At 41.7% G+C, this 16,523-nt stretch overlaps 1 protein-coding gene across 2 annotated transcripts in view; it reads right to left on the bottom strand.

The window, feature by feature from the left end:
• TET2 (tet methylcytosine dioxygenase 2) overlaps window positions 1-16,523 on the bottom strand; it is a 71,664-nt gene that overhangs the window by 16,298 nt on the left and 38,843 nt on the right. For both annotated transcript variants that reach the window (XM_017833534.1, XM_017833535.1), the window contains exons 2-3: window positions 4,017-7,401; window positions 1,879-1,969 (exon numbers count right to left, since the gene is read on the bottom strand). In XM_017833534.1, the coding sequence (XP_017689023.1) occupies window positions 1,879-1,969; window positions 4,017-7,401 (3,476 nt within the window). The remainder of the gene's footprint in view (window positions 1-1,878; window positions 1,970-4,016; window positions 7,402-16,523) is intronic.

Genomic DNA, 16,523 nt, shown 5'->3' with positions numbered 1-16,523 from the left:
CTGGGAGAAGGAAGAGGTAAAATGTATGTATCCACTGTGGATTCTGCAAGAAATTAGTTCTGGTATAACTAAAATATTAATTATAAGTCTAAATCCAAATCCTGGTTTGTTTAGCAATGCTGATACCTTAGAAGTCAATCCATATTCAAGGGAAGCCAGGTGAAAAGTACTTCAGTTGTGATTAGTGTCACCAACTGCACACATATCTTTATAATGAAGGCTTTTTTTTTTTTTTTTTTTTACTTAGGGATACAAAATTAACTGTTGAAGAGTTCTGGAGCTCTTCAGTCAGGGAATTACACAGTTCATACCATGTGAACAGTTGAAAATTAGCCATTGTTCAAGTGGCAGCCGCTATACTCTCCTGAACCTGGCTGAGAAGATGCATGCTATCTACAATCTCTCAGGATTTCCTTCTGCCAACATGAAATGAAATGAAAAAAAAAAAAAGAAAAAAGTGAAGTCAATATTAAGGATGAAAAATTACATTCCAAAGTAAAAAAAATGAAAGAGTTTCATCTCTAATAATTGATGTTATGACAGGAATGACTTTCCTCTTATTTATTATTTGTAAATACTAAAGAATGAACCAGTCAGTGGGAGCTCTGGAGATAACAAATTGTAAAGAGCTTCTCCAGAGAGTCGGTGTTCACCCTCTTTTCACAGAAAGAAGCTGATTTATGTAGCTTACATGCATCTGAGCTGCTCTCAAAGCTAAAAACAATTATTGGGGCAAGCCCTGCCCAGGAGTCACAGGGAAGGAAGTACTAAGAAAGAGAAAGGACTTTAGAACTTAATCTGAAGGGTTTATAGGCTCCAAGTGGCCCATGGTTGTACAGTGATGAGCCAAGCCAACAGACTTTGCTAAGAAATGGTGCTCCTTAGCTCAGACACAGCAATGCAATAATGCCCAGTTGCTTTTGGTTCTGCAATTAGCTGCAGCTTCATTGCAGTTCTGGAGTCCAAATTTTTAAGGTAAAGGTTCCCATCTGTCTCTGACTTACTGAAGTTTTTTGTTTGCTTCTTTGTTTAGGGGGAAACTGAGTTCCCAGATACCTCTAAAAATCTGGTCATTACTGTGTGCCCACCAAAAGCTACAAGTAATGCAGAATTCACAGGGCAGAAGTCACTTTTCTGAAAGCTTTTAATTTAAATACCTTAGAAAGGGTGATGGTTTTTGCACTTAGTGTTTTTAAATAGCACAGATCATGTATCTATTCTGTGCCTTTAAAAATTCCTGATTTGGTTGGCATTGATGTAATAAATACATCACGGGATGAAACATGATAACAGGGATTGTCCTTAATCAAGATAAGACTGGGTTTGTGCAATACTACAAAGAAGGGGATGTTTTTTCACAAAACCACTTATCGATTCTTGGGCTGAAATCCTATCCAACAATTTTGTGGCACTCCTCTGGACGTGACCAAGTCAGATTTAGCCCTTTAGGGATGTACTATATATTTAGTAATTTAGTGAGGGGGAACTAATGTTGAAGTTTGGTGTTCTGCTCTTCATCCTCCTTCTACATTCTGGCATTCTCCTGCCCAGAGGGAACCACCAGCTCCATGCCCGCTTTTGCAGCCATTGCCAACCGTCCTGCTTGGCAGACTGGCGAATACTTGTTCCGGCTTGGCTTTGCTGGCGTCTGTCTCAAAGTGTGCAGCCTGTGCCAGCCAGCAGACTATTAGCCCTGTCAAATATTGTGACTCTCTGGTGAATAGCACAGTGCGTCATGTTGGCAACACTGGAGTAGCTAAGCCTACAAGTAATTACTTGATTTGCAGTTGTTTATTTCTTTATGTGCAAAAGCTGGAAAAATTCTGACATCCACAAAAGGATAAATGTTAATCTGCTCTGTGCCTTTGCACTAATTACCTTTCTTCCATGATTTCTCTAATAGCTGCCACATTAGGACCGGCTCCTAGATGGGTATAGAAAGGACCTTCATCTTTTTCAATAATTTGCTCTGTTTAAAACAAAATAAAGGGTTATTACTTTGAAGCTTAATTCTTTAATGTAAAATGTCACATTGCAAAGCTTACACCTAGCTTGTTGGAATACTGCTGTATGGGTCTGGGGTCAAAGTTTTCAAACACTAAGGTCTAAAGTATGCCCATGCAATTTGTACAAGACATGCAAAGCACATGGCTAATCGTGCAAATAGCCGTGATAGGGACTGTGTGACCTTTGCCAGCACAAACAGTCATTTCATGTCTCAGGCTCTACACTGAAATTCAAAAGGCGTTTTCCTGTTATCAACAAACAATTGTTTCTCCTTCTCCCACTTCCTCCTCTCCCAGTATCTAAAAAGGAGGATAAATGGGATACCAATGGTAAATATTGACGTTACTGAGCTGTACAGTACTTGTTTTTCAGCAGACATGTTACAGTGTAGGAACCTACAGCTTGAGAAAGTGGCCAGTAAGGTTACATAGTGAATTCCTGCCACCCACAGAAAAACTGTGAAATGAAAAAAACAGTTTGCTGAAAGAAATCCTGCACAAGGCTTGGTCAAAATGCTCGTATGCTAAGAATGTGGCCTCAGTTTTCAGTGTGTAGGTAGGACCATGCCATCAGTCACAATACATGCTACATGTTTGGTTTGATACCAGGAGGCAGGCTCCAGCAGTGAGAAAGAAATGGCCAGGCTCTGCTTGGGATCAGGAGATGCTGGAGCTGTGCTGCCTGATGTCTGAACGTTGCCTTTATGTTTTCTGTCGTGCTAACTCCAAGAGCTGGACGAGGTGGTGCTGCTCTTGATATACAGCCTCGGGAAGTATGACAAAGGCATGCTATAAACTTGAACATGTCAGTGGGGGGATGGCTTAATTTAATCTTCCTAAGGGCAAGTATTGATAGGAAAGAGCAATGGAAATGATTCCCAGAAAACTTGTGCCAACTATATGGGAGAAATTATATAAAAAAAACAACCAACAAACAACTGTGTTTTCAAAAACCTAAATTTTAGAGGTTGTTTCTTATAAAACAACAAGGAACAGCAAGGAACTGGCTTCCAGTTTTCTTCCTGGTAGCTTTGGAAATACACTATCTCCTATTTTTGTTCCCATGGATCATCTCTGAGACATAGCCCCAAGCAAGGTCCATTTTGCAATTCTGGAGGAGCATTGATTCAACTTTCCTCTTTTATAGTTGGTACAAAATCCAAGTAACTGAAACTATAACAAGGATTTTTATTTCCTTCCCCCCCCCTTTTTGTTGCTGAACCTTTTGTCTCAGCCTGAATAGTTTATCCACTAGAGTCTGAAAGTGCCTGTTAGACCTGGCTGTGTGCAGTGTCAGTACTGTATGGAAGCTCAGGCTATGGGGCCATGCCTATCACTCTACTTTGCTTCCCTCTGGTTTATTTTTCCAGCTTTTGGAGACTGGGTATGCCTATGAAGAAACACTGAGGGTTCCCCTCACTGCTTTCTTTGGTGCTGCTTGTGTAGCTTCTCTAAGAACTGCTGATCTCTTTAGCCTTACAGGAGACAAGTGCATGAAAGAGAGGATAAACTCTTGCAACAAGTGAGGAATAATCTGACATCTGTTTTTTTGCTTAGGCTTTGCTGAGGGAAACTTCAGCAATTTCACTATTAGAGCAAAAAATGGCATAAGGATCTCAAGTTTTGGATCCAGGATATGTTTATAAATGCTATCTCTAACCTTGACAAATAAATTAGGTTATAAAGTTATGACCTACTTTTTATCAGTATGTTGTTATTATGTGTCTACTGCTCAAGGAGAATGGATGTGAGGCCATAAGCATTCTGACTGAAAAATCAAATAGGTATTTGCTTTATGAAACGAGAAAGGGCCCATGCGTAGGGTTGGTAAGTGGAGTAGGGATAAGTGTATAAAATTCTAGTTTTGTAAGTCTTCCCTAATTACTGTTCTAAAAAAACCCACCCAAAAAAATCTTGCAACAAAAACATCCAACTAACCCCATGATCCCAACTTGAAGGTTCATTTCCTTCCTGTGAACTAGCATGTTTTTAGTACATCTCAGCACTTACCAACACAGCTGCAAGATGGGAAATCATACTGGGTTTTGGCAGGTGTGTCCAATAAATTTTTTACAGGAGTATCCAATAACTTGGAAGGTGAGTCTAAAAAATTATTGAGAACAGTTCCAGCTGTTCTTTTGGTCGGGGTTTTCTCAGCAGACAAGTTTGCTTGCTGATCTAAGATTGGAGTCTGAGTGTCAAAATCTGCAGCACTGGTATTTCTTGACAGAATGGTAATAGGGCCTGCTGTTTCAACCTTCACTTGTTTGGGTGATTTGAGAGTAAAAGTCTTATGATCAAACAGTGATTTGACCTGTATCTGTTTTAGCTGCTGTTCCATTGTCTCAATGATGCTCTTTTGTTGCATGTTCTCGCAGCCAAAGTGCTGATTCTCTTGTTTAATTGTTTTTTTCCACATTTTGTTTTCCAGCTGTCCAGCTGATGGACGCATGCAGACATTAGACTTTGTGCCAGCCTCAGTTTTGATAGGCTTGCGTGCTGCACTGGGACCAATCTCAGTTTTGGGCTGCTGGTATGCTTGCTGCTCCTGTTTTTGCAAGAGGTGCCACCTTAGAGCAGCATGCTTTTGAAAATCCTTAGGAGTCTGGGACTGCAAATGACAGCCTCTTTGATCTTGGGAGTGTGGGGCAGTTTGGCTGTGTGGTAAGTACTGCTGAGGAATCTGTGGAGCTTGTTTGCTCGGGAGGTCTTGGTTCAGACTAGCACCATAGCATTGTGATGGCTGGAGTGGCGGTAGCTGTAAAACTGAGGCTTGTTGTGTCCGTTGCTCTTGTTCTTGAAAACAGTGATTCACATCTTGCTTTGTGGTCAAGTCATTTGAAAAATACTGAACATGTTGCAAGTCCTGCATTTTGTTGGCTCCAAAGCGTTCTGTATTGGCGGCGCTTCCTTTCTTCTCGGAAACCAAGTGCATGTTGTTTGGGCATGGGTGCTGGAGACTAGCCTTTGCCTTCTGAGTGTACAGGGGAGCTTTGTTGTTCATGGTACGCACCTGCTCTAGGCCTAGCTGAGGGTGAGGCAGTGGGAATGCACTTGATTTCATATACTTATTCCCAGCTTGGAAAGATTCCTCTACTTTAAGCTGATTGAAGGATGTCCTGTCTAGAAGCTGCTCAGCATTGGTTTGGGAGTGGGATACAGTTCGGGGCAGGTCTTTATTTTTCATTTGCAGAGACTGCTGATGGTTTGAGGTTACCTGTGGACTGCATGGCAATTGCACCCGATGTGTCTGTTTTTGAAGCATCTGTTGCAAAATGTGTGAATGCAAGAACTGCCCATTTTCCCCTGGCTGGGGATTCAAGTGCTGCTGTTTCAAGGGGGCTCCTAAAGGCTGTTCAGCTTGTTTTTCTGGTCTTTCCTGGAAATGGAGCTGCTGTGGAGGGTGTTGCTGCACTTGGGACTTGAGTAGGGAATCCACCTTTGTGAGCTGTGGCTGTGGTGAGTGTTTCTGGAACGGCAGCTGCTGGTCAGCTGGGGGATGCGGCTGCAGCTGGGAGCTCTCACTTTTGTACAGTGAAGGAAGTTGTTCCTGTTGCATTATCTTCTGGATCCGGGGCTGTCCTGAAGGCCCCTTTAAAGAATCAGGACTTCCAGCATACTGTTTTGTGTAGACTGTTTGGGCTGTGTTTGGCTGGCACTGAAGAATTGATCGCAGTAATGCTTCGCTGGGCTTCTGGGGAGGCTCTCTCTGGCGGAACTGCGTGGAAACCAGTTCTATCCAGGCTGGTTTTGAATATTGTTGAGCCTGTTGGACAGGCTCTTTCACTTGGTCCTTTTCTTTGTCGGGAGGAGTCTCAGGTTCTCTCTGTCCTGGGAAATGCTGATAGTGTTGTTGCAACTCACCCTCACTTCCGCGCGCGTGCAGGTTTTGGAGGGGAGGTTCTGACGCCAGCGTCACTTCTTCAGGGCACTGCTGAATTGAGGAGGCCACAGCAGCTTGTGGGTTGCTTTCACTGACACCTTGTTGTGATGTTTGTGCCTGCTGCAGAAGTCTCTGCTGAGGGTGAAGTTGTTGTTGGCTGAGGTTGGGACTTTCTGACATTGGTCCCTCCTGTTGTCCTTCATTCTTTATCTTCCCAGGAAGAGTTTCACATCTGCTGTCATAGGAATGGTGTCCTTCTTGCACCACGGCAGACAGTGCACTGTTCATTTCTGGAGCAGGAGGAGTGGAGGAATCGTTGTGAAACGTTGAGTTCTGTGTAAAGAAAGCACCATTATTTTCTGCTTGCTCAGAGTACCTTTCCAGAGCAGTGCTCTGAGCTTGCAGGTTACTGCTGGAACTTAAAGAGAGGTCTTGTTTGGGAACCTGCCCTATGCTTCCATGAACGTTACTGCTTCCTACGGGTAACTGGTGTGGATCATAGCCTGGAATCTGTTGCTGTAGCTGTAGTTCTGGTTTCTGAAGCAAACAGCTTCCCGGCAATTCAGGTGGTTTACTGGAGTCTTCTGTGTTGTAGACCTCAGTAACCACTACAGCTGGCACTTGAGGCAGCTCAGAGTTTGAGGTCTGTGGGGAAGTGATCTGCCCTGAGGTATGGGATGAATGCGTTGTCTGATAGGACAACTCATTAGTAGCCTGACTGGTAATGGCATTGATATGAGATGTGTTCTTCTGCATTGCTATGGAAACATGTTCTGGATAATATTGAGACAGTGTTTTCTCCAGGAGTTCACCATGCATGCTTTCCATGGAAGAGGCAGAAACTGTAGCACCATTAGGCATTGGCACTGCCTTGTTCTTAAGTAGTAAGACAATGTCCCTGTTGTGGCAATGAATGTTTTCCTGCTCCTGCTCATCCTGAATCAGGAGGTCATGAGAGTTTTCTGAACCACCACTGTTGTATCTTGCAGATGGTATCAAATCTGAAGCTTCATTTTCTTGTCTTGTAAAACTCTCAGGTTTCTTCTCACTGTAAGAATTGGAGACGCTTGATTTTTCACTGTTATCCTCTGGCTCAGCTTTTTCTCCGTTTACCTCCTTGTCTTGTTTCACTTTTTTGCTCTCATGAAGTCCATACAGAGAGGGCTCACTAAAAGTGCGTTTTATCCCACCATTTTGCATATATTTGGAATATACTTTCTTGTCTTGTAAAAGGTCGGGGCTCACGCGGTTGTTTGGACTTCCCTTCGGGTGGGGCACTCCATAGTTGCTTTTAATGGATAGCGGCTTGTGGTCTCCGTTTACTTCAACTCCAGGCCTCTCTGCTGCTGGACTTCCATTCTGTAGCTTCACCGCAGAAGGCTCTGGCTGGCACACGTGAGAAGGCTGTGGTATTAGAAATGGACTCAATCTATTGCCGTCAACATGGTTGGTTCTGTCCTGTTCCATCTGGCCTGCTCCGGGGCCATCCACAAGGCTACCCTCCAAATGTATCTGAGGGAGAAAAGAAACGGGAGAGAATCCAAGTCAATTTTAGTTTCCACGGATGGACAGCCAGTTACCAACAATTCCTGCAGCATTCAAGCACCCGATGCCCCGACCAGCTCCCATACACAACGTGAGCTTGCAGGCTCACCTGTAATAGTGTTTCACTATCCTACTGCATTTTGCAGCCCATGTCTCCTTTTTTCTTAAAGGCTTATTCTTGAAGATGAAGAGTAAAAATACAGAGAGGCTTCCTTACCCCCATTTAACACACAAGCAGACATTTTACCAGAAAAAATATCTCATAATGGTGCAAAAAATATTCTCTGCTTTTGAATGATTTGCACAGACTCATCTGTCATCACATTTTGCCCTTGGTAAGGCAGAAAGTCATGCTGAAACCATGGTTCCCAGACTTGGTGCTAATCCCTTCATTTGATTAAGTGTGCCAAACCTCTTTTGTCTGACTTGAAGGATTATTGCCACCAAGTTTGTCAGTTAGAGGCGAAAATGTCCTTTTTTTAATGTCCTCAGCTGTCTGACAGGGTCTTTTAAAACTGGCATTCCTAAAGAGCATGTAAGTGGCACAGTACACATTAGAAAAAGCCATGCTTGACTGCTGTCCATAGGAACTCTTACAGTTCATCAACACCTTGGTAGTATTGGCAGAAACAAGCTGAGTGATTTCTGAAAGGTTTGGTGGAAGTGGTATTTTTTCAGGCATTAATATCCTTTAACATTTACATATAGACATCACGCATGGCTTAAACTATGCATTTGGGTTTTGAACAGCTGTGAAGCTAGCATTTCTTTCTTCTTTGTTTGGATGGGAAAACCCATTTTCTCATATACTCTTTATATTTTATTTACAAAGTGAAGGTTTTAGCTGGATAGAAGTACTGACAATGTGCAGTCAACAAATTCCATATAATGACAAGCTAATCCTGTTCACATGGATCTTCCCAGGATTCACAGTCTCAGTTAACACAGATAAAGCCCTTGTTTGACTCTGCTTGTAATTTATTCATTGTTGGCTTTATGACTCCCAACCAGTCACAAATGACAGAAGACAGACTAACAGTGGGTCTTACAGATGTGAGGTTGCACAGAAAAAAATTTGGACATGTAAATGGCTTTGTTCTGAAGCTTTTACTTTTAGTTTGCGTAAAGGGGAATCTGAATGGTCCTCCATTCCCACATCCCTGGTTGGACTGTCAAGTCAGGAGAAACACTACATGTGGCTGGTATTGCCACGACATAGGAAGGGCTACTAAACTGAAAAAATTCTCCCATCATGGTTGCTCTGCTTATGTATTTATCCTACATTAATATTTTTATGTTATTAACATGTAATTTTAAATGTTATTTAAATGTAATTTATACCGTTTTCAGTGCAATATTGCTTTAGTCAGTTGAGTAATATGATTTTAAAATGATTTTAAAAGTAATACTAATTAATGAAATTTATTTCATCCAACAGACTCCCCTCTGCTTGCAGCTCTGATTTCAGTAGCAGGATAATTCAAATCTACATTTTGACTGGCAAGCACCTATACAATGACCTGTATTCCCTTCCTCCATATCCCAAACTTGCTTTTAGATTTACTTTTGACCTCCTGAAGTTCTTTTTTGTTTTCTTCCTTTACTCTGTTTATGTTTTGTAAGACAGAAATAGAGAAGTTCTCTCTGCAAGTAAAAGTACTCCAAAATAGAGTTTTTGCAGGGAAAGCTAAGAACAGGGAGATGGAAAAGAATGTTTGTCAACCTGGCCTATTTTTTTGACAAAGTAAGGAAGGCTTCTTCCCTTCTAGATATATTTCAGTATATTTCCCATCCTAGCTTTATAGTACCACAAGACATGAGCCTGTGGAGCTTTCCCAGGGAGATGATGTTTCGTGTTTAGCAGAAAGCAGTGTGAAAAGGATTCCTCTGATGTGTCATTCTAGGCCAGGCAGCAGAATGATGCTCCCAGAGTATCTCAAAAATAAAACGTCAGCCTAATTTGGAAGCCATTCTTTGCCTTCACACCTTTCATACCTAAAAATTGCAGGTGAACCGCAACTCAGACACGAGTGTGTGGGCTGCTGTATTTTGCAACTATGAAATGAAATAAAGGGCATCATAGTAATTAACACTGTGCTGTCAATCTGATTCTACAAGATTTAGTCCCTTTTAAAAAGTTTTAGTCTGTGCGAGTGAGCCATGACAAACTTTCTCTGGCCCTCAAAGTCTGCCTTGCTGCTTGTGTTCTGGTGTATCCTGTGGGTTGCAACTAAATTCCTTCTGATAATTCCCAGGCAATCTTTCTTTTCAATTCCTTACTGATAGGTAAAAATACCTTTTTGTTTAGAAGTGGGGGCTCCCCAACTTCTCTAAACTTAGTTTGCAAATCTCTCAAAGGAGCACATCTGTGGTCCAGAAAAGAGTCTTAGGTTCATGCTGTCCTCAAAACCCACAAGGTTATCTTCAGTGTGTGACATGGACTATTATTCACAGTATTCTCAAAGACTTCATGGTATTAGTCAAGCAGTTCCCCCAAATTCTGACCATCTCCTGTAAAAGGCACTGGCATTAGGTATTGCTAACACCATGGGAATAATTTGGTTAAAATACGAAGTCCATTCTTCCATTAAAGTGCCATATTTGCATTCTTTGAAATGCATCTAGGATTATGGTGACTTTGCATTACACTTCTTTGTCTCTCTCTCTACACTCAAGTATCACTATCCTTATGTGACACCTGAGTACAAATCTTCCTCAAGCAGCTACAAATCACAGCAATAATTTGTAATATAGAACTGGAAAAAGATAAATGGCAATGATACCTTTATTACTGGTTTTAGCGGGGACACCATGAAGATATTCTTACAGCTTACTACTAAGTAGACCTGGCTGCTCCTTAAGTCTTTGTAGTCTTCCTGATAATTATTGTGGGGTGAACTCTCTGCCTCTCAAAGTAAATCTACCTTTCCCTACATGTAGCAGTTAGTCTTTTTTCTCTTTCCCATAACCGTATTTTATCCAGACCATTTGGAAGCTCCACATATTTTATTTCAGCTATAATCCATTAGAAATTCAAGTCACATCAGCAGCATCTGTGAAACAATTACTGCATCTAGGACTGACTCTGCAGTCTAATCCATCATAATTATGACTGGCCTCTTTGAAGATGCCACGATGCGTGACTTAAATATAGCACATTACTGTGCAAATGGATCAGCATCTCATCCCACCAATATGCATTCAAGTTATAATTCAGACTACCACTCTTTGATTTTTTCAGAAGCAATTGATGTATGTACATTTATTTCTTGCCACAGATGGGGCACAAACTGGAAATCAGGTACTGAGCAAGAGTTTGAGATTTTTTCATAGTTTGTTTTATGGGCAAGTTTGGCATATTTTTACCACCTCTTACCAGTACAATACTGTGGAATGTGTTGTTAAGAGAGCACCATACACTTCTGCAGCAACAAACGTACTCTAAGTCGTCATTTTCTTTCATGGAAAATCCTTTACTTTTAGCCAGTTCTAGAGGTTCATACCTTATTTTCTATAGCACCCGTATGTGGGGAGTTTGTGAATGCAAAGCAGCTCAGATGAATGAATGGACAAACAGACCCACTGCAGGGGAGTACAGTCTTCTGCAAAACTAGGCAAGATTCCCAGGAGAAAAAGTAGGTGGGGGGATGCTGTGGTAGAGCACTTGTGGCCCTGAAATGATCAAAAGTTGGGATGTCAGATGGGTTGTTTCCCCTTCTGGGGTTAGCTCAGATAGACATTTATCTCCTCAGAGGTTTTTCTTCCCAGTAGAAATATACCTCCTCAGATCATGGCTTCAGCTGACTTGTGCTCAACTGATTATCAGGATGAGACTCAGGAAAGCAATAGTCAGACACCTGGAAGCTTGTTGATGGCTCACTGGGTTGTTCCTGGAGTGGTGCCACAGCCTCTATCCTGCTGGCACCCTTCTGCCACTGCCGGATGGCACAGAGGTCTAAACTGCTTCCAGACAAGAAACCTCTGTAGCACTTTCTAGACAAGAGGTGAATTTACCTTTATGTCTTGCCAGACTCCAGTTTGGCAAGTCGTACTTTCTGCTTACACTCTCCTGCTCCTATCATCTGTGTAGAATAGCTGGGTTCACTTGTGGCTTGATTTGCTATGTGCTCTTGTGCAGTTGCGTCTCTCCTCTGAAGCTTACGCCTCTGGCAAAGAGTTCTAAATCCTAAACTTCCAACACGTGGAGTTAAGGGGTTTTCTTTTCCTATTTAATTAATCAATGAAAATTTGAGAAAAGCACGAGTGGTTATTCCTAAGTAAGGACACTCATACATGATATTATCAGAAAGCTCAATATCTGCTTTTAACCCTTAAATCTTCTGGACGTGCACACATGTGAAATTGTTTCTGATTAACTCTGTGTCAAAGTTTTCTCTAATTTAAAATTGGAACAACATGTGTAAGAAGTTATAATGATGCTCAGCACAATGATTTGTGGCCACGTGGTTATTGTGGGATGTAATTTTTCTCTGGCCTATCCAAGTACCAGCTGCTGCAGCAGTGCCCCAGGTTAACACCTGTAAGCAGATGCCAGTGTCCCTAGAGGAGAAAAGATGAGCAGGTTACTCAGATGGCTGATGGGTGACATAACACATCACACCTCCTTATTAATGAGACATTCCCATTATTGCTGGGATAAAAAGTTAAAAACTGGGATATAGTTTAAGGATTTCCTGTATGTTTTGCACTTAAGGTACTCCAAGTTTATATACTGAAAAACAATACAAGCTTCCACATGGAAACTTTAGGGCAGAGGCAAGAGCAGGACAGATTCAAGAGACATTGCATTCATACCCAAGGTGAATTGAGGCTCTAAACCCCATAACATGCCCTAAGGATTTGCTCTGCTCCTTACCAGCATCACTGCTGCCCCGCTGCAAGTGTGCTGGCTTAGGAAAACACAGTGAAACTTCAAGGCAGATGTAAAGGAGGCCCCAGAAGGACAAGGACACTCTGTTGTTAGCTGGGCTATATGGCTTACAATAGAGTCTTTTTGCACTACATTCAGCTGTTTCTTCATTTGGACAGTTTATTTATTCAGGACATTAGCAGTACTTTGGAAAAAACTTGCATAAGGATGCCATGCCTTGCCTGTCCCTTGAAGATTTTTAGCTAAGGCTATATTTCTTTCAAAAATATCTAAATATCTGAAATATCTAAAATATCTAAACTTCTTATTGTAGCTCCAAAGAGCAGTTAAGGGGTTAATCTAGAAATTCCTGAAGGAAACTGTGACTGTATTCTGCAGGAGGTCATATTACATGAATATAATTGTCTTCTCTGGCATTTAGATCTATGATAATCTGTGTCAAACAAAAGAAAATGTGGGATGGATAAAATTTGTTATCTAATTTATGGCTAATTTAACCTTAATTTACAGGGGAAAATGGTGACTAGCAAATATAGATATAAGCAGACATAAGGGAATGAAGAGCATGGGATTTGTGACATATGAGGATTAATAATTCATTAAATCTTATCCAAGCCAGAAGCTTCATAATTCATGCATTTTTAAAATCAACTAGTGCTAATCCCCCCCTCAGTTTACTGACATCAGTTCTTGCATTTCAGTGATACAATGGTCTAACTGCAAAAGCACTTGAATTAGTTAGATTTTTGACCTTAATACAGAGGGCATCATAGTAAAGATAAATTGCTCTGCACAGTGATTTCCCTTTGCTACATTATACAACCATCAACAAGACTGGATACTGCATAATATCTACTCAGATGTGAAAAATGGCACTATTCTAACAATAGCATAAAATCAAGAGAAGTAAAAATTAAATGCCTCTACAATACGGGTGAAAAAAACAATTATGCAAAGGAAATTAATTCAGGAATATAAAATGCAGTAAATAGAAATAATAATGATACATCACACAGCTCTCCAACTCCTATTTTTTATGATTTATACCCTATACAAACTTTGTACCTGACTGTAAAATGTAGCACTTCCAACAGAAGAACACAACTCTTCAAGTAGTTGCTTGTAATGCCACCATAGTGTGACTAAATCAGAAATGTTTCCCAAAAGGTGAAAGTTTAGAACCAGGTTGGATTTAAGAGACAAAAGCACCCTCTCGCTGTAATAAGCAGATCATTCAAGATGAGGTTGGCACCTATGCTTGTTCTTGCCAGTTGTAAGCTGTTTTCAGTAGTTTAGGTTAGAAATGTGGTGGATTCAGATGGATTTGCTCCCCCAGTTAACCTCTTTGACATTATCTTGGCTGCTGGTATGCCAGCATACTCTAAGACCAGTATTGCTCAATTTCTTGAGCACCACCTTGACTATTAGACATCTTTAACAAATGGTCAGGGAAGCTGAACTAAAACACCCTTTTGTCTTTGCTGGTTTGAGAGTCTTTGCATCTGATGATTGTAATATGAAGGCTGTGGGAATGAGAGTTACAGCTGTAAATCCCAGGGGGGCTCAAATAAATGTGTGCTGAGTGAGATCCTTCTATGCTTGGGTATAATGAGAAACTTCTCTCATATGCCTGTGACATTTGGACCATCAAGACTGTTTCAAATTGTGACCCACAAAGGGTATCATTTGGGTAATTCCCCAGTGCCTATGAATTCAACATCAGCAAACATGCTGGGGCTGGAAAACAGAACCAAGTCTCTTTTTTTTCTTCATCTCAGTCAGTTACTGTGCTAGGTTAGGTGTGTTCTGGAAAGGCTGGGCAGTGTTGTCAGTGTACGACTGGTGCTTAGACCTGTTTTTGATTTCTGGAGAAATGCTGTAATTTGAGGGATGATTTTCCTCTCGGTACTCAGGTACCCCATGTGTCAAATGGTAATGATGATACCGGCCGCTGATTAACATCAGCTCCCCGAGAGCAAGAGCTGACGGCTCTCGCTATCCCGGCCGAGCTCCGCAGTCCATGAGCCTCTGGTGAGCACGCCAGGATAAACAAGCGTTGGTGGCTGAACCGTCCTTCAAGACACACTTGATGTTATCAACCTGCTGTTTAGGGAAGGTCACCAAGAGGTCAGTGTCATCATTATCTTCCAGTTTCTGTGATCTTTGTCCATCTGGCTTCAGACCTGGATACAGCATGGATTTCTTGGGTTGATGACTTCCTAACACCAGTCAAAGGTCAGTTATCCATGATGATTTCATCACAGCTTTTGGCAGAGTGAAAAGCCACTGGAAGGAAAAGGAAAAACCACTGTCAAGCTGAAGATTTCAGGGTTTCATCGTGTTGGGACAGTAACATTAGAAAACAGGAACAAAAACGGTCCTGTTTGGCATATGAGTGGAAGAACTGATAGAAGGGAGTAAAATGTTGTGGGCTGCAGTGTCCTCAGAAAACCTGTTTACACAGCTCTGTTTTCCATTATCCTTTGAACTTCAAATCCTGTAGGTCTCCCAGTTCTGTTGAAAACAGAATTTTTGATGAAATGCAGTTTTCTTAAATTTCTTCTCCAAAAGTTGAAGGTCGTACTGAGAGGAGAGGGAGGAGAATGCAAAGAGAAGGGTTGATGACTCCAAGGATTACTCTCACTGGTGCTCCTGCACATCCAGATGATAAAGCATAGCTTTCAGCCCCTTCACTGGCTTTGCTATGGTAGTAGCCTTTACACCCCTCTACACATTCCTCCTCTGTTTTTCTCATGCTTCTGCCACACCTAGGCTGGGATCCTGTAGTGAACTCAATTTTCAGCAACTGTGCTTTGGGAAATGAGAGGTAGCAGAGGCAGCTCCCACACTACACACTGTACACTGTGCATGCCTACGTGCCCCAGGGGCAGGTGCTGGGGATCCCTGCCAGGGGCGGTGAGCCACGAGATACCTCGTGTCCATATGCGAAATGCTGCATGCCACTGCATGTCCTTCTGGGGATTTGCTTCCAGACAGTGAAGGTGGAGAAGCTGAGCCAAAACAAGGGTACCTGCTTTCGAAAGATCTTGTGCTGTTTTAATTTTTGCATGGTTTGATTTAAAAATGTGTTTTCATGCCCACTTGTGATTTAGTTTTATTCCTTCCAATTTGTGCCTTTCACGACTTACAAACAAGACCAACTGCTCATAAACACATGGAAAAAATAGGTTTGTTGGTGCCGTGTTCCTTGGCTTCAGGGCAACACTAGCCAGACACATACCAGTCCACTCCAACCTGTTTTCAAAAGTCTCTAATGATGAGGGTTGCATAATAACACACAGTTACATGCAGTACTTTATTAATCTTACTTATTAGAAAGCTTCTACCATTTAAAACATAAGCTTAGACCGGCTCATCCCATCTGCCACAGACATACGGAGCAGGTTTTTTTCCTTCTGTGCTACAGCTTCTTTCTCCCTATGTAACTGAAGACTGTCATTAATGCTCCCCTCTTAGACAGAATAAACAACCCGGTTCGTGACATCCGATCTCCTCCCTGGGTGGATCTATATCCATACCATTTGTTCCCTGACCAGATGCACAGAGGTCACAAAGCAAATCCACAGTCTGTTCTTTGGAGGCATTATGCACATGCCACAGTCTGCTAGATTTTCTCCAAATTCAGATGTTTGATATACAAGCAACTATAATATGTGCCTATATAATCTTCCAAATACCTGTATGAATTACCTTGGCTTTCCCCCCAGTAACTAAGATCAGTTTTATTCCTTCACTGTGTAAATCACTGAAATCAAAAGAACAGGCTTGTTACTTCTAACAGAGCATTACAGAGGAGGTTGTTTCCTTAAAACCTGACTTCCGTATGCTGAGGCCTGTGAGCTACTAGCACAAACATATTTTCTGACTCCCACTGCTGCTGAGGAACCACAGAAGATAAGAATCTAATGCATTTTTAGAGGTCTATTAGAAGGTGCTCCCTAGAGCTATGGTTGCCATTCAGCTTCTTTCTGCATTCGTGTGTGGTCTTCAGGAGCAGTCTTCATGTGGGTTATTGCAATCTACACGCAACAATGGCATGGATTATTGTGCTGAAACCCAGATCTGAAAAAATAGTTACAGTTGCCTCTCCAGATGTTAAAGAGATGAAAGACAAGGTGCTTTTGATGACCAGAGCCAGCTGACAACCTAAGAGCAGTCGAGGTCTAACCTTGATAAA

The sequence above is a fragment of the Lepidothrix coronata genome, unplaced genomic scaffold (genome assembly GCF_001604755.1).
Source record: "Lepidothrix coronata isolate B3197 unplaced genomic scaffold, Lepidothrix_coronata-1.0 Scaffold215, whole genome shotgun sequence".
NCBI lineage: Eukaryota > Metazoa > Chordata > Aves > Passeriformes > Pipridae > Lepidothrix > Lepidothrix coronata.
Note: the sequence above shows the minus strand (reverse complement) of the source record. Positions and strands in the feature narration are given on the sequence as shown.